The sequence below is a fragment of the Ursus arctos genome, unplaced genomic scaffold (assembly GCF_023065955.2).
Source record: "Ursus arctos isolate Adak ecotype North America unplaced genomic scaffold, UrsArc2.0 scaffold_3, whole genome shotgun sequence".
Lineage (NCBI taxonomy): Eukaryota > Metazoa > Chordata > Mammalia > Carnivora > Ursidae > Ursus > Ursus arctos.
Window position 1 is genome coordinate 74,410,876 of NW_026622985.1, and position 20,898 is coordinate 74,431,773.

Consider the following 20,898-nt stretch of genomic DNA (forward strand, 5'->3'; position numbering starts at 1 on the left):
CTTTGGATTCTACTCTTTTCTAGCAAATGTATCCATAATTATAAGAACAACTGTCAAGGGACATTTGGGTGTCATTTGTCCACTGATACATTTCTTATATAGTGGATTAAATTCTTGACCCCTTTGTTTCATCTTTCAGAAGGAAGCTACCATTTTAAATCCTAAGTTCTCTGCCGTTAGATATACTTCAGGGCTCTATTTAGGAATTTGGTGCTCTCAAATGTATTCTTAAATCTTTAAATTAAACCGATTCCCTTTGTCCCCTATCACTAAAGTAAGATGGTTGGTATAAAAGCACCTAATGTGTCAGGTGTCTAGAAGGCAGTGCAGACTCTCATGGGGGGACTTCGATGTGGTTCTTCCAGAATTTCTGCGGGAAGACACTAAGAGCTTTTACTTTGTAGCAGTGTGAGCATATGGTGGTAGAGCAGCTCTAATGTCCAGTTGGCTTGGTTCCCCACTGCACACACTTCAAAGGAGAAGGGAAGCATTGTGACTGGCCACAGATACTCTGAGGTTCCTGAAACTCTTTTGAGCAACTTGGAAGAAGGGTGCCAATTGCAATGATTTCGAAAGTGCTAGGATGATAATGCACTCAATTGGTCACAAAAGTAGTCATTTGCCATCTTTTAAAATTCACCCAAAGACAGAATTTAAACTTTTCCATAATTTACACTTGCGCATTGGAAAAGAATTTCTTCGTTCTATGTATTCCTTCAGTTCACATGCAATAGTATTTTTATTTTTGATAGAGAAAAATAGTTCATAAAAGGGCATCCAAAGTAACACTTTAAAGGCAACCTACATTTAAATTTTTAATAGTTTTCTGGGTTGAATGGTTATCCTAATGTAAGAAGGGTTATCCTAAGATTCCCTCTTTATGGACTTATTAATTGCTCCTGGCTACCTATTTAATCACAGGATCAGAAACATCTTATTATAATTAAGTTTGGAAAATCGAGATTATATATGGTACAGTAAGTAGCATTGTTTTTCCTGATCATTTTACTTAAAAACTGGATAGTTGTCTTATTTTAATACTTCTGCTTTCCCTTTAGCAAGATTTTCAAGGCAGCGTCGAGCTCCTTGCTTGCCACAGCACCCGTACCTAGGTGCCAATCTCCGCTCTGATGGCCCGCCTTACTTTTTACACTTTGTTTTACTTAAATTGGCTTGTAACCGTAGATATTCTTTGTATCATAGATTTGAAATTGTAAAGGTAAGCAACAGCAATGAAGGTTGCAATTACTCGGTTGAAAAATGTTGTGACTTTTTCTTAAGCTTAAATATCAACTCTCTCAATTTTCTCCGACTACAGAGGCCAGTAATAGTAGCCATGAGTCTCGTATTGGTCTAGCTGAGGGGCTGGAATCCGAGAAGAAGGCAGTTATACCCCTTGTGATCGTGTCAGCCCTGACTTTTATCTGTCTAGTGGTTCTTGTGGGTATTCTCATCTACTGGAGGTAAGTTGAGTGTTTGTTTTACACATGCGTTTCATAAAGCTTCGATTTTGCCTGTTTTTTACCTGACAGCTCTTCAAAGCATATTCAAAATTTCTTTTACTTGAGCTACCATTAATTTAACTATGAATAAGGTGATTTTGTAAATCCAAAGACATAATAATACAAGATGGGATTGTTCTCCATACTTCGATGAAATAATTAAAGTTAAAATGGAGGAGCTCCGGCTTCAGTTGACATTTAATACAGTATTTTGACAGCATACTATCTTATTAATCTCATTAACATTCAATCATTATCATAGCATTTAACATAAATCTAAGCTTCTCAGCTTAAATGCTCCAGCTGTTACAATTTCAAAAGTTATTGTTTAGGAAAACATAATTTTTGGTTTGGTAAAAACATAGTTTATTTATAATCGTGGATTTTATACAAGCGCACATCAACGGCATACCGATAACAAAAAAAGATACCCCATACATAAAAGGAAAGATCATGCAATTAAAATATGAATATAATGAGGAAATAAAGTTGATGACTATATCAAGAAGCATGGGATTTTAAAATTAATTATAATTTGCCTTGAGGATGAAATATAGCTTTGCTGTCGTCAATATCCTATTAAGATTTTTAAAAGACAAAGAAAATTGCACCCATTATAAGCTTCCCGTCCTGTAGCGAGCAGAACACACTGCAAATTAAGGAGTTTATTGGGGAAAAATGTAAGTCAGTATAACTATTATAACTATATCTAGGAAAACAAAAGCTTTATGACAATATAAGGAATCATATCTTAGTACTGTCTTCCTTTGTTTGAAAAGAGAATTTTGTTCAGAAGCTTTATAATTAATTCCTTTTTTTTTAGCAACATCTTCCTATAAGTTCATATGACCACTCTTTATGTGTTATCCTAAAATATATTCTCTCGGTTTATTCAAAAATATTCACCTTGTTTACGGACCATTTCCCATGTGTGTAGTACGATGTTGACTACTATGGAAAATATAAAAAATGAATGAATGTCACTATGGCTGAGAAATTTATGCTTATTGAGAATTTTCCATGAAAAATCTAGAACATACTATATAAAAATCTACACATGACAACTGAAATCACTAATGGTAACAGTGGTCAGAGAACAAGTGATCTTGATAGGCCAGGATGACAGAGTAAGTGTAAGATGTAGGGCTTGAGCTGGATAGGGTTCAGAAAGTGAAGGTAAAGGAGACCAGCCTTCCAGGCAGGGACACAGCAGGTGGGAAGAATGGGAAGCAGGCGGCAGCTGGGAGTGTCTGAGACAGTGAGGTCTGGAGGTGCAGTTGCATGTAGTTGGACATCGGTTGACTAAGGTAGAATGTTTTCATGACAAGCTGTGTTTCATATCTGAAAAGAGTAAACTGCGGAGTACAGAGAACAGGTCATACTTCTGTTATCATATATGAGTTGGGAGTCTATTTTGTCCATAACGTGATGCAAACAAAGCTGCTTTCTTCACTGATCCTATCATTGCCAATGACTCTTTTTACAGAAGAGTCCATGCTCAGCAGAGTAGCATGAACCCAGTACACATTCCATAAATGTTTGCTCAGCAGGAGTTCATATTGCTTTTCTCCCTACTCCCCACTGGGTTTGTTGGCCAAATTTCTTACCAACATTGATTTTGTGTTTGTTATTCCTGGTTTCTATCTAATCTGATTTTCCCTGCCAAACCAGTTTTTGAAGTTAATTGGAATTAGAGTTAAATTTTTTTTTAAAGATTTTATTTATTTATTTGACAGAGATAGCCAGCGAGAGAGGGAACACAAGCAGGGGGAGTGGGAGAGGAAGAAGCAGGCTCATAGAGGAAGAGCCTGATGTGGGGCTCGATCCCATAACACTGGGATCACGCCCTGAGCCGAAGGCAGATGCTTAACCGCTGTGCCACGCAGGCGCCCCTAGAGTTAATTTTTTAAAATTAAGATGGAAAATAAACCCAAATTATACTTCATAAAAAATGGTTTTAGAATAAATTTCCAATGACAATGTCAGATGGTTTATAGTTATGATGTTGAAATAATTAGGAGGAGAATTTTAATCTTTATTACTTAGTATTTCAAGTTTATTTTTTGCAAATTTGAAAGTGTCTTATTTAATATGATTTGATATTTCATGGAAAATTAAAATCTGTAATGGTTTTTATATTCTATTAATAATGAGTCATCTCATCTATATTATGTGCAGAAAAAAGACAGAAATTACCAGTTGAAAAAGATTAAGCCGACCTTCACCCATAAGATGTTTCTCTTTTCCTCACAAACAACACTTTATGTACCTTGAATTCAGAGTGCATTAGCTTAAAATATGAGCACTCTGATGATTTTATGTATATATTTTATATCTATCTATCAAACAGTCTGGTAAAATCTGTCACTCTTTCACTTACCCATTTAAAATTTAACATATCTGTCCTTCTCACATCCGTTTGAAATTAATTCACTTCAAAATGTAACTTTTTAGATCAGTAATACACCAGGGGTATTAGTTGGTGACAGAAAATGACGATGCTAGTGCATTCTTCAAGGTTTTTGTGAGATACTCAAATTCGGGTGTAGACGCGTATGATTTCGCCAGGCAGTATGAAAACGTAGACCCCTGTGGAAAGAACAGCCTGTGGAAAGGTTCAAAAACAGAAGAGCATACCAACCAAAGTCCTAATAGTAACATAGTCCTTTTGAGTTTTTCCGAGCCAATATATTTAAATGTTTTTCTAACCTAATTTCTTAGGAGAAAAAAGTAATTGTAAAGTGATATAACGAGTCCTTTTTTTGTCTCTTTGCCTCACTCAAGGTGGTCCCCTAGGTGTTGTGTAAACCTTGAGAGAAAGCATGTTGTAGCGGGAAGACAGAACAAATTCGAGGTGATGAAATCTGGGTCCCTTTCCCAGTTCTGCCTGGCATTTGTTCCATGGTCTTGGGCATGTCACTTAGCCATCTATGAACTGGTTTTCCTCTCCCTGTCATTTCGGGGGAGCATTCACTAGATCATCTCTAAGACTGCAGTCAGACCTTCTTTAGGGTTTCTGTGATGGCTGCAGCATAATGAATGAATATGGTTATATCCAAAAAAAAAAGGAATAATAATTACACATTTCTAGCTTTTAATTCTAAATACTTACTGTGATGAAAAGGTGTAAATCAAATAATCAGATTAACATTGATTGATAGGACCTATGTCTACAAGTTTAAAACAGTCATCACTCTTTTCATCATGGCTGAGTGATAATTAGCAAGAGACATAGTTATCAACACTTAGCACATAGACGTGAAGACATTCACTGCTTATACAGAACAGATGGACTATAGATATTGAATCTTGTCATACATTAAATAATATGCCTTGAAATTATTTTCCAGATGTTTTAAGGTAGAATTTACATGAGCCAAATTGTAAGTTTCTAAGTTGCAAAATGACTTCAATATGGAAGATTTTCAAAAAAGTTCTTTTTAAAGAAGACAAAGGGCAAACTTTTGAGAGCTTTTTTAAGAGTTGGAAACTAAAAAATACCACAGGTATAATCAACAAAACAGCACTCCATCAAAATCAGTATAGAAAAGAACTTTACATAGACAGTTGTTTGGGCTTTGGGGAGTGGGAAGAAAGCAATATGAGTTCTCTCTTGATCTTAACTTCAAATTTATAAGTCACGAAGGATAGCTCCCAACACAGAATGGAAGCCTCCCAGTACCATGCGCGTCTAGCAGAGTGTCATTTCCTAGGTAAAACTGCGCTATAAAATATACTGAAGCAATATATTATTACCTTCATCAGGAATTTATCCTACACTGTTTTAACTTTTCCCACTCACAAGTTTTTTGGTATGATTTTATAACATCCTTTTGTTGCTTGTTAATACAAGTAACACTATGGGACCACTTCTTTGCCAGACCAACAAATATTTGCTTACAAACTAAAAAGAGTAGAGTTGGTATTTACCCAGATCCTACACTGAATATTAAACATATTAAACTAATACCAATAAGTTTTAATTTACCTTTTTCTGTTCTATGAGGTGCTGTCTTCTTTCCATTTTCTCAGACCCATCCTCTCTCCATCCATCCATCCATCCATCCATCCATCCATCTATCTTCCTCTAGTTATATATTTCACCTCTCCCTCCTGAATGTTTTGAGATTTTAAGTTAGCCCATTTGAGGCTCAGGTAGACAGGAAGTCTAGGATGCAGCCGAATAACCTATGGTTAGTGGGATTTAGTTAGAAATCCATCTAATCTTTCAACATTTAACACCTATTGTTCTCTTGGCACTGCATTCAGAGTTGGGTTTATATAAATCAAAAGACATGGCCCCATCTTTTAAAAAACATAATGAGGATATAGGCACAAAACAGATATATTGCAAAATAATAACACTAACTAACAATTAATAAAAAAATATTTAAAATTATGTAGAATAGAGTTCAGAAAGTGAAGGTCATCCTTGGATTAATTAACCATATTTTCCCAAACAGTCTTTGTAAAGGAATGGAAGTTTGTGTTGGGCGTACTGAAAACAGAGAAACTGGAGTGCTAGCGGCTACTTAGGAATGAGAGGCTTTTTCACAGAGAAGATACCACCGAGCTGTCTTTAAGGAGGATAGCGTTTGCCTGGCATATTCCTGAGTGAGGCATTTTGGTCAGGAGAACCATGTTTAAAGCAGGGGGGAGAAATACTGAGTGAGGACAGGACAAGGCATGTTCAGTGACCTGCAACTCGTTTGTATTATTGGAGTATAAACTTCAAGGAGAACGTCAAAACAGGTGGGGGCCATAGCTAGGTAGCATTTAAGTACTGAAAGATCTTGGGTACCAGCATCTAAAAATCTGTCAAGTACAGAAATTGAGCCAATATATCAATGTAACAGGGAGATAGATTTTTGGCTTGATACCAAAAAAATATCAACAGTAAGAGGCATAACAGTGGAATGAAAAAGCCTCCTCTTTGGGTACCACTTAGAGGTACTTAGAAAGAGTTTTCGGTTAGTATGAGAAAGAAATGTCTAGCAACTAAAGATGACTCATGAAGGAGTGAGGTCCTTGTCACCGGAGATAATCTTTAGATGTCAGGGAGATTCTTATATCTGCTGTGATCTTGCACTAGGTCCCTTAAGACATTTTACAGCTTTAAGATTCATTGAAAAATAAACAGAAACTCTTTTACCAGCTTGTGTAACCACATTTTAGAGGGACCAAACCCAGTGTTCTCCTGTCCGTGTGGCAGGACGCACTACATCTGTGATTGCCCAGATAGACCAAACTCCCCCTGTAGTTTCTGCTCCCGTCTGGTTTCAGCTGTGCTCAAATGCACACTTTCAGGTGGGTAGTCTTTTTTTATCACAAGACCTGTGGCCTCAGCCTTCCCGTTCTTCGTAGTCTGGTGTACTCTTTCCACTTTCCAGAATGCGGACCTAGTGCAGGTCCCTCTGACACCTGATTCCACATCCAATCATCTTCCTCTACACCACCTGTTCTCTCGTGAAGACATTCTTGTGTTCTCTTGATTATCTGTGGGCCTGAGCCTAGTAGTAGGGGACGCTAGGAGAGGACACCCCTGATGTAGGTGGGGGACCAGGTCATGGAGGGTCTTATAACCCTTGCTGAAATAATTGAATATCACTCGAATTCCACGGGGAGGCCACTGAAGAATTTTACGCAGGGAACTGATTACTGAAAAAATTTGACAATGGAGGTGTGTCCTCTAAGAACAAATGTTATGTTAAAGCTCATTAGAGTAAATATCTTGTAGCTTGAATCTCAAATGGAAAATGAGATTGGCATTTTTACCCAAACAGATATTTCCATTTAAACCTAACCACTCATGAATAATATTTCAAATAAATTAAATGACCCACATCAAAGAGTGTCATTAGCAGTTTTAATTATCTAAATTTTTTTAATTAAGTATGGTTTGCATTAGTTTGAAGCAGCAGTTGGTTCTTTGCTCTTCTCAATAGTTTGTGGTGTGCTCTTACCAGATGTTACTCTTATTATCTGAATGAAAATAGATTCAGGTGACATTGTAGGTCATAGTTGTCGTTGATTCCAAATATATTCATTCTCAAAACCCTCGTCAACAAGGCTAGCATCTGTTGGAAAGAAAATCACGCCTGTTTTTGGTTATATGCTCATTATTTCCTCACTTCGTTGTGTCATTACTGTATTATCATACTCACAGTATAAAGCAGTCTGCCTTTTTTATCAAAATATTACCACTGTGGAATTACATTCCTACATAGTCCTAGCTACCTTTTGCTAGCAGCTGAATATGCTCAAAAAAGTATAGTCACTTAAATATTGAGTGAAAAGAGCTTTGGACGTAGTTTTTCCACTCCGGTCCCAGCCAAGGTGGCAGGACACACTGGTATATCGCAACGATGGGAGAGTAATTAAGGTGTTAAGTGTCCTTATCCTGGCAAAATCCTGTTGGGTACCAACCAACTACAACTTCAGATGCCATCTCTGCTTTCAGTGTGTCTGATATCGCCTCACTCGGATGCATCTGGCACATGTAAAATTGAGATACATTTGGAAGCCATGAAATTCTTTAATACTTCGTGTTTTGTAAAATAGATATAGCTTTCCATTTATGTTTTAATTCTGGAGATTTGTGTCATAATTTTCAAGCAGCTCAGAAGTCATCTTATGGCAGCTAGTAAATAAATCGCTTTCTTTTCTTTCTAGGAAATGCTTCCAGACTGCACACTTTTATTTAGAGGACAGCACATCCCCTCGAGTCATATCCACACCTCCAACACCTGTCTTTCCAATTTCAGGTAATAGCTTCAGGTGTGACCACGAGTAGCCGGTAGATGTTGAGTGAAAAGCATAATGCGGGAAGGCTTGTCCTTACTGGAGTACTTTGCAAATGGCTCTAATGGAGATGAGTAAATACTTCAGAAGTTGCCCAAAGTATGTATTACTGCCATGTAGCGGGCACCAAAGTTTCTATCTTATTTTCATTAATTTTGAACATTCTTAACCATATAGATGATATGGCAAAATAACTCATAACATTCAGGTATAGTCTGTTAACATAAACATAGCAATGAGATATTATTTAAGAATAAGGCTGACCTTCAGTCATTTCTAGTACTTTAATGGAAGCCTGGACCACAGGAGTCAGCCTAAAGCAATGCAGTAAGGCTGGACAGGACAAAATAACAACGATAAGGATAAAGCTTAGTTTCCTTCTGATCATCTGAATTTATGTGAGAAAAGCTTCCTTAACTGCGGTAAAGAAAAAAAAAACCTATAAAACGGTGGGAGTAGAAGAAAAACATGAGGGCACAAAGAATGTGTAATTGCCTGAAATACAGTCACAATGTCAAACAGTTTGAATACCGTCTATTTTTAGCAGAACTTACCTGGTTAGCAATATTCAGGAATTAGCCAAGGTCATTTTGACTGAGACATCCGTTGCCCCTCGAGTTCACACTGTAAGATCACAGACACTTATTTGATTAATATTTTATGACATTTCAGAATGAGAAGTGGTAACCAAAAAGGAATTGCCTAGAAATATGTGAACCATGGAAGAAGCTCTGGAGGATAGAGGATAAAACAAAGACACAGAGAACCACGGAACCAGGGAAAACAGAAGGAAAAAGTCGTCATTGTGGTTCTTTTACAGAGGCCTCTTTTTAAATTGACTGATACTCTGTATGTTATTCCTAGAGGCCCAAGTTCCACAAGACGTTATCTTCTGAAATCTCATGATTTAAAAAACATTTAAAAAAAAGAGAGAGGGGGGCGCCTGGGTAGTGCAGTCGTTAAGCGTCTGCCTTCGGCTCTGGGCGTGATCCCGGCGTTCCGGGATCGAGCCCCACATCGGGCTCCTCCGCTGGGAGCCTGCTTCTTCCTCTCCCACTCCCCCTACTTGTGTTCCCTCTCTGCTGGCTGTCTCTCTCTTTGTCAAATATAAATAAAATCTTTAAAAAAAAATTAAAAATAATAAAAAATTAAAAGAGAGAGAAGCATTTTCTGTGTAATTTTCAGGGGGCATAGGAACTAGAAGTGTTTGGCTTTTTCCTCTATTATCCACGCTGAGTCTTCAGCCACCATTTATTTCTGTGTTTGAAGATTGTTTTAAAAGTGTGTACCTTTTCGGACAGCACACTTTCTCCTTAACATACTAAGAATTCTGAGGTTGTCAGCTCTCGGGTATCTGTTGCATCTTGCTTCCCTTCCCTTTCGTACCTCGTCTACAGACGCCCTCAGCATGGGTAAGCAAATTAACACGGTATCATCCCAAGTCCATATCACTTGTTATTAACACTAAATAATCCCAAATCAGGACGTTGTCCGGGAACTCCAGAATCCCGTTCTACTTCTCAGAATAGTTGTGATCAAGGGCATTTCCTCACTTCACCTGCACTCCACATCACCCAGATACCTGCCTTTTCATGTAAATCAGAAATTAAAATTATATGTTAGTCTCACTTACTTACAGACCAGTTCGTGAAAGAAAGGACCAAAACACCAAGTAAAGAGTAGTCAGTTTCGTTGTGAAAAGAGGTTAGCTGTGCGGGATAACATCGATGGGTCTGAAGGACCCGTATGAGAAGAGCTAATGATTTAGACGTGACAAGTTATTTCTGTTTTCTTGTCTAATTATAAAAGCTACTTCCAGGCAAGGTCCTTCTGTAGATGTGAAGGCAGAATTACACCTTTGTCTAGTGTTTCTCAAGCTTAACTGGCTAATTCAGTTTTAGTATTCAGGTACACTCATCTAGGAGAGAGAACAGATGGATTCGACTTTTTAAAAAAATCAACAAATTCTTGGTAACTGAAGCTTAAAAATATTAAATGGCCTAGATGCTGAACATCTGTTGATGTAAATAAGTGTTTCTAGTGAAATGTGTTTGATGTTTCCTTGTCAGAGAAATCACTTGTGAAATTGCATACTGTGAACCAGTAACATGTTTCATCTAAGAAAGTCTTTCCAGAGGGCGGGGGGGAAGAAAAAACAGAGCCAGTTAAAATAATTTGGCCCCTTCACAATTAATTAACAGATCCAATGACTTTGTTTACATAGCATATTTTCAAGTTAGAGTTCTTGAAATTTTACATATGAAAAGTCCCAAAGGTTTTTGACATTATCCTTAATGAATAGTCTGCATATCAATGTTGTCTATTATTTATAGAGAAGGAAAAAAATGTCTTCAAATATAAACATCTGACTAACCATAAAACATGAAATTATGTAATTTTATAAAACTGAAATTACACTATATATTATGTTTAGTTCATGGTAACATTGAAAATATATTATTTCTGCATCTTTTTTTACCCAGAAATCACATTCCTGTTAAATGTGTTAATGTAAATGCAACTCCTACTCGTGTTAAAGAAAGTTACCCATAAAAAGATGCAGTCCATTGGTAAGACGTGAGGCTTTGGTGGTATTCATTATTTAACATTAAACATTAATTCTTGTTTCTTTAGAGTATGAATGGAAAAGAGATCCATGGTCAAATCAGAATTATAAAATGCAGGTTATGATTGAGAGTAAATTTGGAGATCATTGATCATTGTTGCTTAATATTTCATTGGAAGCTGCAATTCCCTTGGGATTGTAGGAATAATTGAACTTTGAAGTTGTTTGAGAAGAAGGCACTTTATAAATCTTTATAAATGAGAGGCATATTCCTTTCTGTTGAATTATCCTTTCCAAACTAATTTTTTTTTATTTACTTAGATGATGTTGGAGCAATTCCAATAAAACACTTTCCAAAACATGTTGCAGACTTACATGCAAGTAGTGGGTTTACTGAAGAATTTGAGGTATGATTTTAATATGCCTATTTTAAATAATATGGAAAATAGTAAATTTAAAAGATTCAGCGGTAGGCTATTTCTTGACCTAAAGACATTGAAACCATTTTCACTTCCAGGAAGTATATTAGTTCTGTAATCACTTATGTGTTTAGGAGATGTGTTATGTTATCATATAATTTAGAAAATTGGTTTTCCATTTTAAAAGCCAAGTTGTACTCGTTGAAAAAAATTTGTTAATTTTCTCCCATAAAGTACAGAATTCCAGCATTCTTCTTTTAATCTGAATTAGTAACACTGATTCCTTTAATTTTCTAAATTATATAAATTATACTAAACTACTAAATTTCATGATTTTCAACCAAAGTACATATAAACTCTTACTTGTATGTATTACATCAGTGTAAATGCAGAAGCATTTATTATATAAGGTCTAATAAATATTATACAAGGTAAAGTCCCATCTTCTCCTCAAGAAAATATGCATTTCTAAAAAACATTTAAACTGCACAATCAGTAAAAATTTTTCTGGTAATATTCCATAAAATACTCTTCGTTAAAAGAGGCAGGGAAATTTGCTGCAAATTTACCATGACCCACTAAACTATCAGTTAAGCAGATTTTTCAAAATGAGGAACCATAAGCCCAGAGTTAACAATGACAACCACAAAAAAATAACGTTACCATTATTGAGCACGCCCTAATATGCCGGTCATTGCACTAAATGCTTCTACATTCAATCTTCACCCAACTCTGGAAGTTATTTGGTTTTTATTTCTATTCATATAGAACTTCCATAGAAGTCAGTTAACAACTCATAAATAACAGAGCTGGGACACTTATCGTGATGAGCATTGAGTGATGTATAGAATTATTGAATCATTATACTGTACACCTGAAACTAATATAACACTGCATGTTAATTGTACTTCCACTTAAATAAATAACTAATTAATTTAAAAAAATAGTGGGGCTGGGATTCAGACCTAGGTCTGTGATTTTCAAACATAATACTTTCCATTCCAGCAAACAAGGGATCTTTAGGCTCCCCTCTAGCCCCTCCCCTCTAGGACACATCACATTGCTTTTCTGTCTCCACCACTCCCAACCCAGAAGTGCTGTAGGGACCTCCCTCTTTGAAGCACTTTGAACTCTGATCCTGATCAGAGGGTGTCCCACTCTCCCCCTTGCACCCAGCAACCGCTTCCCGGGAGTCACATCAGCCAAGATATATTTAGGGAAGGAAAATACCATAAATTAGAAAGCTTTAAGAAATCAAAAGAAATAGAAGTGAAATCTGATACATTTTCACTAAATTAAAAATAATAGAAGCCAATTCATTTAATCTTAAAAGAAATCTACATCATTGAAATAGAAAGCAGTATGAGGCAATGACTACATAAAGGGGAATAATATAAAGAATTACATATTTAAGACCTCAAATTGTTTTTTCTTACCATAATAGAGATTAGAGGGTAGGCGGTAATATGTTAATTCACAGAAACTATTAGGCTCACATCAAACAAAATTGTAATTGAAAGAGGGAGGATGTGTCAAGGATGGGTCTCATTTTCCAAATGTTAAAAACCACAAGGAAAAATAGACAATTTATAATAAAAGTTGCTGATAACGTATGCACAAAGGCAGATTCATAGTTTTAACAACTATAAAATCATTTTCAATATTATTAAGCAGCTTGTAATAATTAAATTAATAAAATAACCTCACATTTTTACTCAAAAGTGTATTCTTAATTCCATTGCTTTTAACTCACAGTGCGATTCAAGAAAATGTTTCATTAACTTAATAATTAGCTTAATAACTAATAATGCCATGCCTTTTAAGTGGTTCATAATATTACATTGTGTTTAAACCTAGAGTCAGAATGGCTTACTGCAAAAGAGGCCTTAAAAGCTTACTTATAGGGAGGCTGGGCCATTTGCTGATGAGTCAGATTCATATTTGGGTTATATGCTTTCTCAAAAATTATAAAGCTTTCATGTTATTATCTTAATACTAAATAATTGTAAGTTCCTACCTAATGTATTTAGATAGAAAACATCGCTGAAAAGGATTTTAATTCATTTTAAAAGATAATTGGCAGAAATAATTTTTCTGTAGCCATCAAAGTTTAAATTAAAAAGAGGTCTACTAATTAAATATGTTGAAAGTAGTGCTAGCTAAATTTTGTTTCAAAATGACATAGTATATGTGATAAAAAAAATTTTAGAAGAATTTTTAATGTTCTGACGGTCTTAAATCTATTACAAACCACCTAATAGGAATCTTTAAAATTATTGTTGAATCTTTAAAATTATTCTAAATAAATAAAAAATGTGTCACTAATTCAGAGTTTCAAATAGTGCTATAGTGGTCAAATAAAATTATATTTGGATATTAGCAAATCTGACTAATAAAACAAAATGTGTCATCAAATATATGGTTTTTCTCATCTGCATTTTTATATTCATATTATTATACCACTGTCCCCTTTCAAAAGTGTTATTTTTTTTCCTTTTACATGATTTTAAGGTTCCAAATTGTTAGAAGTTTTGATTTGCATGCAACTGTTTGAAACATTCTGTTTTGTTACTATTTGACAAATGTATTTATTGCATGATCATAGTTTTCCATTGTAAACCTAATACGAACGCTTTTTTTTCTCATTTGTCGTGTGCTGTGGAATTTGATTTCTTTACTTTTTTGGCATTCATTCCCTCATTAGACACTGAAAGAGTTTTACCAGGTAAGGCATTATTTCACTGCATTTTCTTTTAGCCAAGAAATAGTTATAACATGTAAAAAAAATGTTTTGGGGATAGACTAATCTGTGTTGTCTTCTATGTTATATTTTTAAGGCACTTTGTTTGCAAGGAGAGGTGTTCAAACGTTGTACCTACCTTTCTTTACAGGAAGTGCAGAGCTGTACTGTTGATTTAGGTATTACAGCAGACAGCTCCAATCACCCCGAGAATAAGCCCAAGAACCGGTACATAAATATCGTTGCCTGTGAGTATACCCTTGACTCAGCCCTGGCTCTGTTAGCACTGCCATTCCTGGGCTCGTACGTGCTGCCCTGACGTCTGACAGCAGACCTCGGTATCGCTGTTTCAGGACCTTGGTATCAGGAATAAGGCTTGTGTTAGATAGTACATGGCATCACAGTCCTCTAACTGAAATACAACCTACAATTAACAATAGGTCCCCTTAAAACAAAACAAACTCAAATTTTAATCAAGGCCTTTCTACAAGGCTCATGGGCTATAAATCTGTTCTTAAGGTTTCCCTCATTATTTATATTCCCTGGTCCTGTTTTCACTTGAGATCTGTTTACTTCTATGTGAATTTACTAACCAAATAGATTTTTCTTGAGACTTTATTTTTCCTTCTAGCCTTTTCTTCTCTTTCTTGCCATTCTTCCTGGGGTCTTAGAGAGGGCTACTTGGATTCTTTTTTATTCCTCCTTTCCCTTTATTTTCTTAGCTGTTGTCTCTTTTTTTTCCTCACTAGCAGTGATCTGTCTCTTTCGTTTAATGCAAATTTACCTGTGTTTTCCCTATGAAATTACCGTCTTTCTTCCATCTTCTTACAACATCTCATGTTTACATCTATTCCCTCTTATTTGCCTTTATATTCCCCTCCATCTCTAGAAATCCATCTACATCCCCTCCCCCAAAATGTATACTCCTCCCCTTCCTTACATATTCGGTGGGCCTCCCTGTGTCCTGTGAACATGGTGTTACCACCTTGGTTTTTTAAGTTCTGGTTCTGTCCTAGTTACCGGAAGCCAATCAAAATGAAACTGCACTCCTTTTTTTTTTTAAGTTTTTATTTAAGTTGCAGTTAGTTAACATACAGCGTGATATTGGTTTCAGGTAAACAGTATAGTGATTCAACACATCCATACAACACCCGGTGCTCTTCACAAGTGCTCTCCTGAGTCCCCATCACCCATTTAGCCCACCCCCCCCCAACCTTCCCTCTGGTACCATCAGTGTCTTTCCTATAGTTAAGAGTCTGTTTCTTGGTTTTCCTCTCTCTCTCTCTCTCTTTTTCCCCTTTGCTTATTTGTTTTCTTTCTTATATTCCACATACAAGTGAAATTGTATGTATTTGTCTTTCTCTGACTGACTTATTTCACTTAACATAATACTTTAGTTTCATCCATGTTGTTGCAAACAGCAAGATTTCATTCTTTTTCATGGCTGAGTAATATTCCATTGTATATACCTTTTTTTTTTTTTTTTCTTTATCCATTCATCAGTTGATGGACACTTGGGCTGTTTCCATAATTTGGCTATTGTAAATAATGCTGCAATAAACATCAGGGTGCATGTATCCCTTTGAATTCGTATTTTTGTATTCCTTGGGTAAATATCTAGTAGTACAATTGCTGGGTTGTAGGGTATTTCAATTTTTAACTTTTTGAGGAACCTCCATACTGTTTTCCACAGTGGCTGCACCAGTTTGCATTCCCACCAACAGTGCAAGAGGGTTCCCCTTTCTCCACATCCTCACCAACACATGTTGTTTCTTGTGTTATTGATTTTAGTTAGTCTGACAGGTGTGAGGTGAAATCTCATTGTGGTTTTGATTTGTATTTCCCTGATGATCAGTGATGTTGAGCATCTTTTCATGTGTCTGTTGGCTGTGTGTATGTCTTCTTTGGAAAAATGTCTGTTCATGTCTTCTGCCCATTTTTAAATCGGATTATTTGGTTTTTTGGTGTTGAATTGTAGTTCTTTATTATTCTGGATACTAACCCTTTTATTATCACATTTTCTTAAATAGTTTGGATAGATGCTGCTTCTTTTCCACAGGGCTGACACCAATTTTTATTAGAAGGTTTTAGTAGGACATTCTGCTTCATGTCTGTCTTCCTCGACTGAAGCAGCTATCCTGGATAAAAATCCAGCTGCTTCTTGGATGGGGTGAAGTTGTTAAACTCTTCCCTCTGCAAGCCAAATAGAAAACACCTGCCAAGTAATTAAGAAGGGGACGGAGATTAACATTCGTTGTACACCTTCTGTGTGCCTGGCTCTGTAAATACACAATTTCATTTAATCCCTGAAATGACCTGGCACATAGATAATAACAGTCCTATTGTAGAAATGAAGAAAAACAACCCAGAAAATTTACCTAGTAATACCCCTCTAAAAGTATGAGAACCAAAATACGCAAAACAGTAGGTCAGCCTGGCATCAACCCCATCTTTCCGGTGCCATATATCTATTTCTGCATCCATTCCCTGCTCTTTGAGCAGCTGTTGCCCCAGAAGCAGGAATATCTCAGGATGTCTCTCTGATTGTCCTGGTTTGGACTGTAGTCACTACTGCGACGACCTTCTTCTTCTTCTTCTTCTTCTTCTTCTTCTTCTTCTTCTTCTTCTTCTACCTTCTTTGGTATTCACTTCTTGAAAAGAATAAATAAATTCTGCCCCATGAAACTACCAATTTTCCTTCTAGTAACACTTCCCTTTCTTATTGTGTTGTTCCTCCAAAATACATATAGTTTCTCCTGTAGAACTGAAGTCAATCTCAAAGTCCTCATTTCAGTGTGTTTTCATTGCCGCGTACACCATGTCTGAGTTACCATCATTTTCACCCCCTTTAAGTAGACAGTGCTGGACCCCCACCCCCTGTTCTTGGGCGGCTGTTCTCCTGCCTCACTGTGCAGTAGCAACTCTGTGAGGTTGTCCCCTTGAACGAGCTGTTGGCTGGAACCATTCACAGAAACTTCCCAGGTTCCTTCTATTTCCCTCTACTTCCTCTCCTTCCACCAGCCTCCTGTTCAAGAGTGCATATGCTGCCATCCTTCCGTAGCTTTCTGAGACACCCCCCTCCAACACCCTTCTCTCCCTTTCGGTGGCTCTCCACTGTTCACAGCCCCAAGATCCATCCTTAGAAACCCGTCTAAGATGCCAATATCACCTTCCAACCTTTATGAACATGTTTATTATCATCCCAAACCAACACAATCTCTGCCTTCAAGTTCCCCCTCATATTTCTCACCGCTCTTGACATCCGAACATTCCTTTCCGTATATAAGTCTGTGATCATCATCTGCATTAGACAACTTGCTGAGGGCAGGAGCTCTTGCTATGTTTATCTTTGTCATCTCTGTGTCCCCATAAAGACTACTAAAAGTGAGTTATATTTGCACTTATTTTAATTATATTTGATGTATCATTATGTAAATATAAATGACCTTTATGCTGAAAAGTAGTCCATGCTATAGTGAAATGTTTTCTTTTTTTATTACAGATGATCATAGTAGGGTTAAGCTTGCACAACTTGCTGAGAAAGATGGCAAACTGACAGATTACATCAATGCCAATTATGTTGATGTAAGCATGCTTCCATTGAAACACTTATGAAATTATATTAGACTATGAATTTATTATACCATTGTGCTGTACTTATAGAGTGCTTAATACATGTTATATGATAGATAATAAAAAGTACAAGTCAGCAGTAGGACATCCCATGGCTAATGGCTAAAGGATTTCAGATTGAAAAACACTCAAGTCCTTGTACTGGGTTTCTCTCATGGGTGAGAGAGGTAATTCAGGTTGGAAATGAATGTTCAAGGTAGAATGTATATATACATTTGGATAGGTTTATAACTCCTTAAATATGAGGGCCAGGACTCCTGCTTATTTTGAATGTCCCACATTTCCCAGCCCAATATTGTATAGATAGCACGGGATCAATAAATCCTGACAGAGACAGTCCCAAGGCGGTCCTGGCTAAAAGGCAAACACGTGATTACTAAACCAGTTATCGGCCTTACGATCTCTGGCACTTCTCAGGATACCCAGCTATGTGGGACTTATTAGAGATCTCCAGGGAGCACAGACCACTGACTAAATTGACTGGTTTGTCACTGTGGTCAATGGAATGTCAGTGGAGCTCAGTTATTTTCCTGACACTGACCTCGAAGTCTAGGTGCCTTTAGTCTGTGTGGAACAGTTAATTCGGAGAAGTGAGCACCAGGTATAGTTATACACTGGATTTGGTATAAGCAGCCACTTCATGCTTCCGGAAGAGGCAGTGTGCATGTCATATCCAACACGGGCTTTGGAGTTAGAATGGGTTTTGAATCCCAGCCCTGTCCCTGGGTGGCCAGGAAAGCTTGGAAAGCCGCTTAACTCCTCTGAGCTTCTCCTGATCTCCAGATCAAGGATGATGCTTCCATTTTGCAAGGATTCAGGTAAATGTTCATAAAGCATCTTGGGTAACATGGGGTGCCCAGTGAAGGATAGCTAGTAGTGATTAGCACTGCTTAGTACCACCAAGGGGAGGGGAGGGAGACAACACCAGAGATTTCCCAACTGTTGTGGACAGCTGGAGCCCCAATGCCTCAGACACATTTCAGAGCAGCACAATTCAAGACCAGCATAGTACACAGACTTAGATTAAAACAGACTTGGACTAAAGGTACAGAGAATAGTGTCTGTATCAAAGCAAAGAGAACTATTTTTTCTTTTTTTTTAAATAAAGATCATAGTTAAAGAATTGCTGTCTTTGCTGGTACTATCAAGTTTCTCCACCATTGCAGGATTATTTTTTATGGTTTTTCTTTTATAGAAATAAATGCACTGACCTTAAAAACTTACATATTGAACAGTAAAAATGGCACAGAATCAGTAATTTAGTAAAAATATTTGTCATTTGTTTCTTTAGGGCTACAATAGACCAAAAGCTTACATTGCTGCCCAAGGCCCACTGAAATCCACAGCCGAAGATTTCTGGAGAATGATATGGGAGCATAACGTGGAAGTTATCGTCATGATAACAAACCTCGTGGAGAAAGGAAGGGTATGTAGGTAATCTACTATCTCATCCCCCAAATAGTGAACAGAAGTGCTTTAAGGTGCTTTTAATAGAGTCACCATCAGGAAGCAGCAGAAGTGATGAAGCCTAATCAGGATTCCTTTCTAGGAAGTATGACAGCTAAAATGAAACTTCACATTGTAGGTCAGAGTTTCACTATAAATCAAGCTATCTGCTATTTCTTTTTTTAAATATTTATTTATGTTTAGAGAGGAAAAGAGAGAGAGTGAGCAGGGGGGGGCAGAGAGAGGTGGGGAGAGAGAGAGAATCCTCAAGCAGACTCCCTGCTGACCATGGAGCCCAGATGCAGGGCCCGATTCCAGGGCACTGCGATCATGACCTGAGCCGAAATCGAGTCGAACACTGAACTGACTGAGCCACCCAGGCGCCCCCAAGCTGTCTGCTATTTACATGCATTCTTCATACAGCGAAAACAAGTAATGAGCCCCTTTGCACTGGGGCTCACTGCAAGGCAGTGCAGTGAAACAGATTTTAATTCGCTGCCGCTGGATTCTAGTCCTGTTTTGCACACCTCCCTTTCCTCTTCTGAACAGGGACGTGTGGACCAGATCCTTTCAAGTCTCTCCACTCTGAAATTCTATCCCAGTCTCTAAAACTACTCCCAATCACATAGAAAGAAAATAAAATGTTTGGAAGCGTGAGGGAGTCCATTCCTGTCCCGGTGTTAGACCTCTGCTGATTTCAGGGACAACTCTTATATCAAGCATTTGAAATATGGAAATAACATCTTTTCTTTGTCTTTTGCAGAGAAAATGTGACCAGTACTGGCCTGCTGATGGTAGTGAAGAGTACGGGAACTTTCTGGTCACTCAGAAGAGTGTTCAAATGCTTGCCTATTATACCGTGAGGAGTTTTACTTTAAGAAACACAAAGATAAAAAAGGTGAGTCCACAAATGAAGGGCATCATCAATTGAGTGATACATCTGGTCTTAAGTGAGTGGGTTGTATAACCTAAGCAGGATGAAAAGATACAGAACTAAAGGCATTAAGAGTTCTTATCACAACCACGCCTCATCCCCAAAGGTTAACTGCCAGCCATGGCTTTGGAGCCAGACTGGTCGTGGTGCCAGAGGTTGCAGTGGGTGTGATGCACAAATGAAAGTTCTGCCCCGTGTGGTAACTGCGCAGCCAACTAAAAATGGTGCAGATTGAAATAGGGAAGGAAAAACAAACAATGATGCATGAATCAGGGTTCTGCAGAGAAACATTTATGTGCATGATTGAGATAGAGAGATTTTCTTTTAAGATTTTATTTATTTATTTTATTTGAGAGAGAGAGTGTGTGTGTGAGTGGGAGGAGGGGAAGAGGGAGAAAATCCCAAGCAGACTCTGTGCTGAGTATGGAGCCCGACACTGGGCTCACCTTGGGGCTCGATCCCATGACCCTGAGATCATGACCTGAGCCGAAACCAAGAGTCAAACTCACTCAACTGACTGAGCCACCCAAGAGAGAGAGATTTTTAAAGAATTAACTTATGCCAGAAATTCAGGCAAGGTTTTTATGTTTTAGTCATGAGGAGAATTCCTTCTTCTTCAAGAAACCTCAGTCTTTATTCTTAAGGCCTTCAGTTAATTGGATAATGTCTACCCACATCATGGAGTATGATCTGCTTTACTCGAAATCTACTAATTTAAATGTTAATCACACCTAAAAAATACCTTGACAAGGAGGGGCGTGTGGCCGGCTCAGTCAGTAGAGCATGCGATTCTTGATCTCAGGGTTGTGAGTTTGAACCCCACGTTGGTGTAGACATGTTAGTGTAAACGTTTTCAC

At 37.4% G+C, this 20,898-nt stretch overlaps 1 protein-coding gene across 1 annotated transcript in view; it reads left to right on the top strand.

Moving 5' to 3' along the window:
* PTPRZ1 (protein tyrosine phosphatase receptor type Z1) overlaps positions 1-20,898 on the top strand; it is a 112,860-nt gene that overhangs the window by 75,510 nt on the left and 16,452 nt on the right. The window contains exons 13-20 of the mRNA XM_026514898.4: positions 1,319-1,463; positions 8,175-8,266; positions 11,191-11,276; positions 13,993-14,013; positions 14,180-14,276; positions 17,531-17,613; positions 18,953-19,087; positions 19,871-20,005. Of these exons, the coding sequence (XP_026370683.2) occupies positions 1,319-1,463; positions 8,175-8,266; positions 11,191-11,276; positions 13,993-14,013; positions 14,180-14,276; positions 17,531-17,613; positions 18,953-19,087; positions 19,871-20,005 (794 nt within the window). The remainder of the gene's footprint in view (positions 1-1,318; positions 1,464-8,174; positions 8,267-11,190; positions 11,277-13,992; positions 14,014-14,179; positions 14,277-17,530; positions 17,614-18,952; positions 19,088-19,870; positions 20,006-20,898) is intronic.